The sequence below is a fragment of the Hypomesus transpacificus genome, chromosome 3 (assembly GCF_021917145.1).
Source record: "Hypomesus transpacificus isolate Combined female chromosome 3, fHypTra1, whole genome shotgun sequence".
NCBI classification, from domain to species: Eukaryota; Metazoa; Chordata; class Actinopteri; order Osmeriformes; family Osmeridae; genus Hypomesus; species Hypomesus transpacificus.
This window is the reverse complement of record NC_061062.1, coordinates 7788402-7801594: the sequence shown is the minus strand read 5'-3', so window position 1 is coordinate 7801594 and position 13193 is coordinate 7788402. Positions and strand designations below refer to the sequence as shown.

General features: G+C 39.5%; 1 protein-coding gene across 2 annotated transcripts in view; it reads left to right on the top strand.

The window, feature by feature from the left end:
• The window catches only part of gabrb1 (gamma-aminobutyric acid type A receptor subunit beta1), a 29278-nt gene continuing 16085 nt past the window's right edge, over window positions 1-13193 (top strand). For both annotated transcript variants that reach the window (XM_047015040.1, XM_047015030.1), the window contains exons 1-4: window positions 1-320; window positions 406-497; window positions 613-680; window positions 12272-12492. In XM_047015040.1, coding sequence (XP_046870996.1) covers window positions 241-320; window positions 406-497; window positions 613-680; window positions 12272-12492 — 461 coding nt within the window. In that variant the 5' untranslated portion in view covers window positions 1-240. The remainder of the gene's footprint in view (window positions 321-405; window positions 498-612; window positions 681-12271; window positions 12493-13193) is intronic.

The following is a 13193-nucleotide window of genomic DNA, read 5'->3' as shown; positions in this document are numbered from 1 at the left end:
CTAATGCATGCATCCCCGCGACCTCTTGCGCCAGCATAGACACCTCAGGTGAATCGCGAACACCCTTTTCCTTACCAAGTGTCAGCATATTTCTTTTAGAAAGCGTGTTTTTGATGCAAATATTCTTTCATGTCAGTAAAAATACGCGCATGCGTTGTTCTGGAAATAATTCGGAAGCCTGTGACTAAGTTGCATTCTTGAAATCTTAGCTCAAAGTCATCTCTCTGATCAAAGTTAGGCATGTGGACGTCTTTAGACCGCGAACGCTGGGGGTTATGTTGTCTATCCCTCATGGTGAACATGGTCTGCGGTGCTCAAAGGTGAGTGAATGAAATGCTATTTCAGTCTGCCTCTTAGTCGGCAGGTTTGATGAAGATTATAAATCAATATGATATTTTCTCTTAGCGCCAACGAGCCAAGCAACATGTCATATGTTAAAGCGACAGTGGACAAACTGCTTAAGGGATATGACATTCGACTGAGGCCTGATTTTGGAGGTAAGCGAATCTTAGAGGGTGAAGCATATCCAATTTTTGAACATACTGGATTATCCCACAATGAAATGCACACTGACAGAGTCTATATGTATATGTTCAATACATGTAATTAAAGGTGCCCCGGTGGACGTTGGCATGAGCATAGATATTGCCAGTATCGACATGGTGTCGGAAGTCAACATGGTGAGTAGCCAATATAATTATTTTCTTTTGGCAACACACGTCCCTCGTGCAGGCTTTTTTGAAAATGTGAGAACATGAGTGCATGAATGATTCTGTCTGCATATCCATTTTATTATAGCCTATAGTTAACATGCCATTTTCGTTTATGGTTGTTGTAAAGAAAAAGTGATTCATTGCGTCTCGGCGACCGTTAGAGATCCGCAATGTGTCGAATATAATCCATATGCAAAAAGTTCCCTGTGGTGTCAGAACCAGTAAAGACAGAGAATTAAGGGTGGTGGTGGGAGGGAGGGTGTAAGGGGGGGGGGGGGGGCACGTTGGCGCTGCACATGGATTTTGCCACTTTAGATATTCCACACACGCACCTTTACCTACAGAACTGCGAGGTGTCACCATAGTGTGCGCGCTGAAAATTGTAGAATTGACGACAATAACACTTCAACACTGCTTGGGTGTAGGCTTCCTCTATTTTGGCCTTAATGCAGTAATTACATAACGCTTTCAGTGACTCAACAATAAGACCCAGAATTCTAAATGATGATGCTGAAATGGGTTGCTGGCATAAATGCAGCATTGCCAGTGTGCTAAAAAGATACTGTTCAAACAGACATGCACTAATGCAGTTTGTGTGTGTGTGTGTGTGTGTGTTTGTGTGTGTGATTGAGTGAATGAGGGAGTAAGTGAAAGAGAGGGAGACAGATGGCCAACCTACAAGGTTCAATGGAAATATCAAATCTTTGTGAAACATTGGTAAAATTCCTGTTTGACATGTGTTGATGATTTCAAAGAAAGTATTTTAATGCAGTCTTAGTAAAACATTTTAATAACGCAAGGATACTGTATTCCTCGGGGCATAATACTTTTTATGTTTTATGATGGTGGCCATTTTGTTGTATATTCAGCCTTAGTTATAATAACAGTGAGGAATTGGAATTGATATGACTAAAGAGTCCTTCAGACTAATGTACATTTCCTAGGAATTTTGTCCAACATCTTGTCCTAGATTACTGAATTCAAAACAATTGTCCATAAAACTGATATCTCTGTGTGAAGTACTGTAAACCAGATCATTTGAATGTTTATGTATGAAGATGAGCATGACTCAAAGGCAACTGTAGGTTAGCTTTACTAAGATCTTCTTATCTTAAGATTTTAAGTTCTTCTTGGGGCATATAATCAAACATAACAATTAAATTGTTGTCACAGGCCAGAATAAAGTCTTTACATTAATTACAGTTATACATATGCTATTTTCACACACTATACTACATTTGGCAAGTAAATGTAGTTCTCAGAGTCAATGATGTGCTGTCATTGTGAAACCAAGGTTATGAATTGTTTATTAAGCTGGATTCCTGCAGATCAAATCTCCCCTGGGGAAAATGGAAGGTGCAGTTTTCTCAGAGTCAATGCCACATGGCTTCTGATTGGATAGTGTTAAGAAGCCTGCTTGGATGGCTCATTGATTGGGCCTTTGTGGCCTCTGCCTGTTCTTGCACTTGAATGTGTATGGGAAGATAGGGAGGGGTTTGTCTGCCCATTTTTATGATAAAGGTCTTTGGAAAAAATCTTGGAGAAAAATCCGCTTGTGGACTGGCCATTAGAACAGTCTGATACTGTATATTTTGCAATATACATGGCTTGTTAAAACTAAAAAGGCAATTGTAGCTGATTGTGCTGAATTGAATGATTAATATTACAAAAACAATTATCGATGGCATAAGTAGCACAGGGATTTGGTCTTAGGACTGAACTTGATTTGAGATCTGAAAAAGTGCTGAATCCATGTGTGTTTGCCTGCCATATTTTCTGTCCGGAAAGGTTATAGTTTAGTCTGATAAACACTTAAATTGAGTGGGAAATTAATTGAGTCATTTTGTGAGCATCTGCCTTCCTCTTGTTTTGTTCTGTCTCTCTTAAATGAAGTACTGAACCCTGTCTACCCCCAAGTTACCTCTCACACAGCTTTGAAAGCTCCCCACAGGAAGTTTACTTTGAGGTCAGATGATGTGCTATTACTGATACAGCCATAGGACATCTGACAGCACTGGTTGGTCAGATAGGCTTCCAAACACGTCAGTGAACTTCCTTTGAAAAGATAGGACCCATTGAAAACGTTACATTCCTTTATGCAACCTGATGGACCCCACCAAATTGCTGTTTGAGGTAGCAAACCTTATTGATATTGTACACAAAGGACACCTCTTTACGTTTTACAACTGCCTCGCTTTTGGTGTACAGCAGTAAAATATATATTTGTGCAAATTTTTCTCTATGGACTTGTCTTTGGAAGGAACCTTTTTTGTTTGTAATGCTTGTACTGACATGAGATGAGCTTTGGAGATGTGGTGATGAAAGTACTTCAGTCATACAACATAGGGCCTTTATTAAGACCTTTTTCTTTGCAACTGTTGTCACAAGACCTCATATCACATTGGATTTTGTTACAGCACTGCAGTTCATTCTGCTTAACTATCCCTGACAGATGCCACTATTTACCTTTCATCCACACTGAGAAGTGGAATGAACAGCATTGAGGTGTGACCTGTTAGGATGTTATAATGCTGTATAACATTTAAATAGTCATATTTGGAGTTGTACCCTTGTTTAACTCTACATAGCAAAACCCCCACAATTAATGAATGGAATGACATTGTCTATATGTTATCTAACATCCTACCTTTGCATTACCCTATGGTATAGTTAAATAAGCATTCCTAACACAAGGTAAGATTTAATACTATCCACCAACATATTTCCCAGAGGAGCACCTTCTTTGAAAGTTATTTCACAAATGAAATGACCTTGTGATGACATTGACTCACACTGAACATATGAACTGCTTGCTTAAGCACAGTTAACCTGGCAGTATATAAAAAGGATTACAGATATTTCAGATCATTGTTTCGCTCTCGCCGGCCTCAGTCATTTGACATGCTGTGCTGTCAAAGGCAACTGCCTCGTGAACTAGACGACACAGATGCGACATGAGCTGTAGGAGGCTTGCAGAGAGGTCGGATGGGTTCGTATTCTCCTATTCTCCCTCTCCTTCCCTGTTGAGTCATTGGCTGTGGCAACATTTCTGCCAGAGTGATGCTGAACAGTCTTTGGAAAAGGGTTTCTGCGTGTGTTGTCCCAGATGTGCATGTCCCAGATGTGTTGTCGGATATGATGACTGTGCTCAGTGTAATTTCTTGAGTGATAAACCAATTCGACTTTGTAAATCAATCGGTCAACCTATTAATGTCTGAGAAAGGAGAACAAGAAACACAGACGACTCATACATGGCTTGATTGCAAATAGTGAGGGTTATCTGACATGTCTTTTGACTAAATATACGGTACCTAATTTGGTATGTCTCTTATGCCATCTGTTCAATCTGTACATCTGTTACATTTTAATGAAGTGTTAAAATGTGGTCTTAAGTGGAAGGTCTTTCAGGTGGGATTCCTTGAATTCTGCAGCATGTGCTGTGTTCTGTGCTCTACTTTAAAATGGCTCAAATAGCAGGTCATTTTACCCTTGTGGCTGGCTTGAGAAACTGTAATAAATGGTCTTCTCTCTCTCTCTCTCTCTCTCTCTCTCTCTCTCTCTCTCTCTCTCTCTCTCTCTCTCTCTCTCTCTCTCTCTCTCTCTCTTTCTCTCTCTGTCACTGTTTCTGACTCTTCTTACTTAACTTTCGCTCTAACTCTCTAGTCTCACTGCTCTTTAAATTATTTTTGTACTCCCCCACCCCAATATTTCATCTGTCACCAGATGTGAGCTAATCTCACACTGCATATTAAAGGTTTGCTTTCATTATCATGGGAAATACAATGACATTTGTCATTGTATTCTTGTGAATCATCCAGGTCCATGGACATTTTAGTTGAAAACATTTGCAGTTTTTCAGGGTTATGGTGTGTGAGCAAAAATGTCCTTGCTTACATGTTTTTGTATTTTAGGTGGAACAGAGTTATAACTTGGTGCCATTTGGGCAATGCAAGTGGTTTTATTCTGTTAGATGCCCACAAGTAATTTCTAGTTGTGTAGTGTAGTATAGCATAGCATTTACAGAATCCTCATTACATGATAAACAGTATACTATTGGAATTGTATTTGTGAGTCACCCAGCATCTGCAAGGATGCCTCACAGCATCTCCTGTCATGTAAGTATCCTTGTGTCTTCTTCTGTATAGAGTGCTTTATGAAGCCCTCATAGCACCTTGTGGTCAGAAGTTATTGATTGGTCTGGGAGATTGATGTGTCCGGTACGTCCTTAGGATGAGGATTTATGTGAGGTTCTGCCGATAGCAGTTCATCAGTGGTAAAAGATCAAAATGTCATGAAAGGTTCTTGGTTCAAACAGCTCATTTAAACTGGACACTAATCTGGCATCCAAACCCTAGAACAGTTTGGGGCTCATGTTTGCTTGTTACCTTTTGTTGTAGGCAACATGTTACATTTCATAATGAAACTATTTTGACACTAGTCCATGGAAGACTGGACATGATAAAGTATTGTAACTTACTGACATTTTAACTACTGACTTACTGTTTTAACTACTGAGCTGGGTGAGGTAGTTAATTACAGGTACCAAATTATTTGCGTCAGTACAGATTTTTGAAATAGTGAACTGTGAATTTTGTTCAGAATAATATCAAGTTTGTCTGCAGGATTTACAAGATCAAATAAACCATTATCTGTCCCTTAACTACACGGTTACCATTGTGAGATACAAAGTTGATGAATCGCTGCTAAATTGAGTAATGACTCAAAGTGTCTTTGACTCAGAGTCAGATACTGTTCTTACGCATTCACGGTTGCTACATTTAAGTTGGGGTGGGGTCTCAGGCAAAGTGATATTTCTCCCCAGGCAAAACTTCCGCAGCAATGGAGCTACTTCCTTCTTTTCTTTGTGCTCCTTCACCATTAATGGATCGTCATAATGGCGACAAAGAGATGAGTGGGGACAATCTTATGCTTAGAACATTTGGAAATGAATTTATAGCACTCACTAGTCTATCTGAAGCATATTCCAGTTGTAAGTCCTATGTAACATGTTTGCCTGTCCCATTGCTTCATCTCATTATAAAAGCAGGAATTTCTGTGTGTCCAAGGACACGCGGTGTCGAGTGTGAAGTCGTTTGGATGAGCGGTTAGCGAGAAATAACAAACATGAACTTCTCATCCACTGCTGCAGTCACAAAAGGGAGCGATCCTTGGAGTCACAGAAAAAATCCAACCGTGTTGAGCATGGATGACTTTCATGAACTAGAGAAGGAACGTTTGTGTCATTGTTGAGTGTGAACGTATTTACATTTAGTAGACGCTCTTATCCAGAGCGACTTACAGTAAGTACAGGGGTATTCTCCCTGAGGCAAGCAGGGTGAAGTGCCTTGCCGAAGGACACAACGTCATTTGGCACGATCGGGAATCGAACTAGCAACCTTCTGATCAATAGCCCGACTCCCTAACCACTCAGCCATCTGACTCCGTATGGAAGAAAACCTTTGCACATTAGAAAAAGCACTGATTATGTTAGAGAAAAAGTGCAAGCCAGTGTTTATATTCCGTAGGGGGACTGGCCGTTTTAACAGACATTTGAGTATTTTGTAACTGTGTAACTCCATCCAAGCTCTCAGGGTACTAGACCCATTAGAGATGAGGTTAATGGACCCACAACTGATCAGATGTCCGACAGAATTTCCTATAAGGAAGATCACCAGGTCTGGCTCAGCCCAGGTAGCACTAGCATGAGCTTCAGAATCAAATATGAGGCTCCCGACAGTATTGAATGGCAGAGGGCATTGAGGGTTTATTCAGTAATCATCCTTCCTTGACCATTGATAGGTCTCCAATTGGATTCCAAAAAGAAAGTCAGGGAGGAGGAACATAAATAAAGGCATCCCCCTCTGCATTTGCACTAGAAAATCTTGAGTTTTATTGAATTGTCACTTTCAGTTTTAACTGTCTGTGACTGCATGCAGGAGTTGGCATGGAAACAAGACCAGGGATGAATAAGGTTGGTGGATTTTTGAGGACACAGGACAAGGAGTAGCAACAATGGAAACTTTGCTGCATTAAGTCTTTTGGTCAACTTCATCATAAATTCAAATTAATTCCTTTGCGATTGAAATATGTTTGATCCCACATCGGTGGGTCAGCCAAATACAACTCAATGCATATTGTAGAAGACACTTTTTGTCATCAATAGGAGACCAGACCACTAAAAATGCAGCTTGTCTTAGGCCTGCATATTGATGATGATATAGTACAGCATATACAAAACTCAAACTAAGCCCGACTTGTCTTACAGTTGTGGACCAAAGATAGATTAAAAAAATTAAGGAATAATTCATTGTTTTTCAGATCATGTTAATCTTTTTGTTTACCACAAGAATAAATACAAAATATGTGAGAATTTGCCTCAATCAGACAAGAATCAACAAACTTGGCTTCTTCAATTACATTAAGTAGGAGCTTCAGTGAATACATAACTATTTTCTACATCTGCAGCATGTTTCAGTATGAGACCTATGTACAATGTCCGCCATAGCACAACAATTTTAGAGTTACAAGTTTGAGATTGAAAGGAGGAAAAAGTTTTGGTTTAGAATTTAGAGCTGATTCACAGCTTTTTTGTTTTGGCACAATGATAATTACAACAGTACCCAAGCCTAGACTATCCAAGATGAATTACCCTTAAACATAGGTCTAGCATAGCTACACTAGCCACTTATATCTCATTTGAGTTCATAAAACCGGTAATACTGGAGGAAAAACAGTAGTGCTCGATACTAGAAAATTGATCAGATAGATGATCGTTTGGCTGTGGTGAGGATTGCAGGTCAGATGCTTTGTATACTAGAGTGAATGTAAGCTTTTACAGTGTATGACTCGTGGCACATGAATTAAAGTTGAGGCTTAACAAGAAATCATGGTATGTTCATGAGACCAAAGTGGTGGGGTAAAGGTAAGGCCAGCTCGTTCCTTTCTGGTGTTGAGATACAGAGTGTGAGTTAGCTGAAAGTTTCATATGTGTACCTATGATACTGTAGGGGTCCCATGTGTATGTCAATATGTGAAAATAAATAAGTATGTTGGTACTTTATTGATCTCAAATAAAAGAACCTTTGAAGTCCAGATGAAAGAGTAATCTAATGATGCTTGATAATGTACAGTCCTTTATACCTTCCACAATGCCTTTTGCTGGTATTATACTCTTTTCAGCACTATTGTCTCTCTTGCTCTCGCTCTCTCTATCTCTGAACATATATATGTATATATGTATATATATATATAGATATATATATATATGTATATATATGTATTATAAACATCTGCAGAAGTTTAACTAGGCTGGGAGGACTGGGCTGTTATCCTCCCCCCTCCTCACCCTGTGATGTCTTAGTGGCTGCACCCATAGATGGCTATGGGGAAGAATTAGGTCAGGATGAAGCACACTGCAGAGGGGGATAGCATAGGGCTGTATGTGCGTAGGAGCCCACGTTGCAGTTGGCCTCGGCACGCTGCAGTAAAATATGAAAAGAGGAATAGGGCGTAGCACTCATTTACTGAGCATTTATTGAGTGCCTGTTAAACATCCACGCAGGAAACCGAAGGGGAAAAAGACAAACGTGTCATGTGCATTGCCTGTCCTTGTTTTATGCGTCTTGCTAGAGAGAGCTCTCTCTCTCTCTCCTTCCCTTCTGCTGTAGTGCAGCTCATATGCATAACAGCATTCCGCTCACGTCTCGGCCGTTTCTTGTGCTGTGGAAATACTGAGGTGCCAGAGTAATGATGGGAAAGCGGACGTCGGAGGGAACAGCTGTTTCTAATAATAGGCTCCAAGGAAAGTGTTCATCCCCAATAAGGCAGGGCTGCAACATTCCCCCCCCCCCCACCCCCTTATACCTTCTTATTTTTCCTCCTTTCTGTTTAGTCTTTATGAAGCGGCAGTTGTCTTGCTGAAAGTTATGTGATTGTGCTTACTAGCTGTTTGTGGGTAGCTAATCCTATTTACCCATTGGTTTATGCATACCTTAGAGAGAAGGTGGTATCTATATTTTTCAGGCTTCTGTAATCACTCTTTTATTGTGTAAGTGCGTCGCGTACTGTACAATATAGTGGAGTCATGTGTTTATATACAAGCTATATGTTTTCCTATACATCTATATACAATTAATGTAGCAGTATACATTTATTTTACAGCATGTTAGATGTTGACATTAGGTCTTTACACATTGTTTGTAGATTTTGCAGTTAAGTGCCCAGCACAGTATGTGCAGCTGTATATGTATGTGTCACAGATACTAAAAGATGGGTATACAAGGTTTTTGGTTTAAAGTATTGAATATTCAAGAATTCGATTTGTACTGTTGTTTGTATCAATTTCTTGGCTTGCATGTTTGAACATTTAGCTTACCAAAATTGCTGCAACTAGGAACAGTTGCGGTAAAAGTACACAAAAAGACGTGACTCATGTGGACTGTACGTCAAAGTTAATTACATTTGTGCCGGGATAAATGTGTTATCCCCTCATATGTGAATATAAGAACATTTTTGGGAATGTTTGGCTGTACCTTTTTTTTGAAAGTGTATTTCCCTCAAGCATGCTTTGAAAGGCCTGAATAAGCATATTCACAAACTGCAAGGAAAGCTGGAAGGCTGGACAGCTGTGAGAGGAATCTTAACTGTAGCTTGGCGACTCAGATTAGACTGATAGGGCTAGAGTGATGAAACTATCCCAGTCAGGCCCTGTGAGAAGATTACCAGTGGTTACCAGCAGTCAAGTGAAGCATTTTGAAGAGCAGTTCATCAAAAAGCCTGCAAGGCTTTTCAAAAGGCTGATGTAAATGATATCCTTACATTTTGTTCTATCTTGTGTTTTGTTTGTCGCTGCTTGTTTCCCAACCACAAGTCTTCAGATTGTAAAAATATGCTACATTGCTGTCATTTGAATCCAACCACAGACGCAGATCAGAAAGGAAGTAATAAATAAAATGGCTATTGTAAACTGCCCAAGAAACTCTGTATTTGACATCATATGTCAAATTGAAAAAAGTAATTCATAAATATATCATCATTAAACACTGATTTGTACAATTAGCACAATTGATATTCTTAAAACCACTTTTTGATTGTAATGTATACAAAAAATGTATCTGAAAAGAGATGTTTGATATATGAAGAATAGTTAACATGTTTTACATAGTTAGCACAATGTTTAAACACTGTATTGTGTGTTCATACCACACGTTTTTAGTATTCCATGTTTGTTCTACTTCAGGCTCTATCTAAGCTCCCCATTTTTTGTAAACAACCTTGGGTGTTCTTGAGGAGCTCATGCACCTTGGAAATCAATTGTGACTTAATGATCAGCCATGTTATTGTTATTCCACAACCATGTTTCCCTTCCTTGCGTCAAAATACAAACCAATCACTATGCACGGGAAGTTAACCCATAATAGTAGACAGTGCGTTTATGGACCTGCCAAATTATATCTTTATATATTGTAGATCATTCCTTATCTTTCATGATTTGTCCTTGCCACAAATCAGTGGCGTATCAAAGCTTACCGACAACCCAAATGCTGAACCTTTCCATTTAACCTTTCTGTAAATCTCGTCATCCACCAGCCCCGTACTCTCTCTTAAATGGCTAGCCGGTTATTGATGAAAAATCTTGAGTCTCACAGTTTCAACTTCTGTGATGTAGTAGCTTTTTGTATTTCTGTTGTGACTTTAAGGCTTCGTGTTGTGGCTTTTGCAAAACGTTGACACTTCTCGGCTGCCGTACTTTGGGTCTTATAACAATAAAAAAAATTACCTTTCTACCTCCCCCTGTAGGCTAACAATTGTAGCTACACCCATCACACGTACCATCTTCTCTCCAAGGAAGAACCTTCAAATTAAGTGTGTGATATCTATTGTCTCGGTTGCCTATTTCTTTCTCAATTCCCCTCTCTAGTTATGGTAATAATAACATTCAGTTCCTCCCAAAATATTTCTTAATATTGGTATTTAAAAAAAGATATAATTAAGTATCTACTAATACTAGTTATACCAACCTTCTAATAAAGGAAATCTAATTCACAAGATGATAATCAGATCCAATAGCACTTTGTGAAAGAGCCCTTTGACAGAACATCTTTAGCACAGATGTTATGTCCTTAACACCATGCTGTTTTGCATCTCTATGAATACACACCAAATTATTGAACAGAGAATCCAGGGCATGAGAGGGGGCAAACGTTCAGTGTGAGGAGTCCATTTGCTGACACAAGCAAAAGAGGAAAGGAGACATCTGCAGGGCAGGACTGATTGCGTGACTGAAGTGACCGTAGGGCAGGGGAAGAAGGTAGCTCAGTCTCTCCGTGGAGTAACAGACTATTTGCTGTGCTTAATAAGTACTGACGTTGTTCAACATAATCCCACTCAGCAGTGTGTAGCCTTATTGCAGAGTCTGTGGTTGTGCAAAGTTATATATATAACAAAAAGAAGGTGCACACTATTGTAAACATGAATCATTGGATACACATACACATAGTAGTGTATCTTGGAAATTTAGCTGCAACGGTATACTGAATGCTATTGTTACGTAACAAACTCTATTGTCACAATTTACCTTCTAGTCAGTGGGACTGTGTGCAGTATGAATGGAGATAATTGTGTTTGGTGAAGATGTGTCATTCGATCAGATTTATCCTAATTAATATACATGCACAAGGTGAATAAGCAAATGTACATATCTTAATGTCAAAGCTGCCATCTGTAATGGATTACCATGAAGTTTAATCATGGCCCATGTCCATGATGCGTGCTGGTGATAATAATGTTTTAGTTGATTTAGATGTTTGTGAACATTTGCAATCTGCAGGTAGTTTTGACAACGGTAAACACATTGATTAATGTAACAAAATCCACTGATCTATACTGAAAGTATCCATTGTATATTGTTGTTCTGTTAGTTAGCCAGCATTTCATCCTTAAAGGATACCCTATGAAAGCAGCCCTGCAAACTAATTGTAGCCAATAACCTTCCAGCTATACCTACTGGAAAAAAAACTTCCACTTTAAGTAATGTATTTTTCTCAGTTAGTTAGCCAGTTTTTCATCAGTAAAATAGTCTTGGAATTTTTTTATGGCACTGACATAAATAATATTGTTTCTGTCAGACGCCTGTTTCAGGCTCACTATATCCATATTGTTTCGTCTCGCGAGAGCGGCAGCAAAACCGGCAGCAATTTCTTTTTTGAAAATGTTTAAATGCTTATCCAAACAACGTCAAATGTGGCACTGCATTCCGATGGATTATAAAAAGAATACCTGCGAAATGTGATCTTTCCAGAGTGCCCGGTTCTCGAGATACTCGTTGGAAATTCAAATGTGTACACACATACAGATTTATTTCCCCTTCTCTCAATTGCACACAGGAAATACACACAAAATTCATACTTCAAACTATTGACAAAAAAGCACGACACAGGCAAAAAAAAACACACTCTTACTAGTAGTTCAACTTGAAATGATGTGCATGTACACAAACAGTAAATAGCTCAAATGAAAGATGGCACCATGTGTACTACCTTCTCTTCCATCTCCCATAGGACTACACCATCACCATGTATTTCCAGCAGTCTTGGAGAGACAAGCGCTTGTCTTACACAGGCATTCCGCTCAACCTAACTCTGGACAACAGGGTGGCGGATCAACTCTGGGTCCCTGACACTTACTTCATCAACGACAAGAAGTCCTTTGTCCATGGTGTGACAGTGAAGAACCGCATGATCCGACTGCATCCTGATGGAACTGTGCTTTACGGTCTCCGGTGAGTGTGATTGGATTGTTTGTTTGTTTAATGAGAGGGAGTGTGCGTGTCTGTGACTGTGCTTGCCATTAAAATCACGAATGTCTGTCCTGTACTCAGCTGAGTGACATTTGGTCCAACTGTGATTGTAACTGATACAATTTATTCAGATGACTATCGTTTTCCTCAGGTGAGTTCCTTAACTGTCTTTCTATCATCATTTATTTGTTGGGGGAAACATGCTAAGGTCAACTCTCAACTCTTGGTTTCAATAGCATTTTGGGGGAGGAGACCCTTATTCCTCAAAGCCTTTTCGTCAAACATCCGGCATTGCGCTTTCTCCTTTACCTCAGAAGTGTTAGAGGGAGACCCAGGTGGTGAATCATTCATGGAGCTCTGCTCCCCTGCAGTCCGGAGCACGCCGAGCCGAACGTCATGAGCAGTGTCAACCTTTTGATTCTGCAGTAATGTGCAGCCATGTTGCAAAGAGTTGTGAGTTATTAAAGAGAACTGAAGGGCAGTCACTGTAAATAATGTAGCTTTGGAATTTTAAGAGATTCAGCATTGTTGGTGGTGTGTGTGTGTGTGTGTGTGTGTGGGGGGGAGGGGGTTGATGATGAACTGAGATACTCTCTTCTCTTTTTCAAGCTTTGCAATCATTTGAAGTGGGTATTTCTTCTTCTAAAACTTATGTAAGAGGAATACCATGTTTTGAACCATTT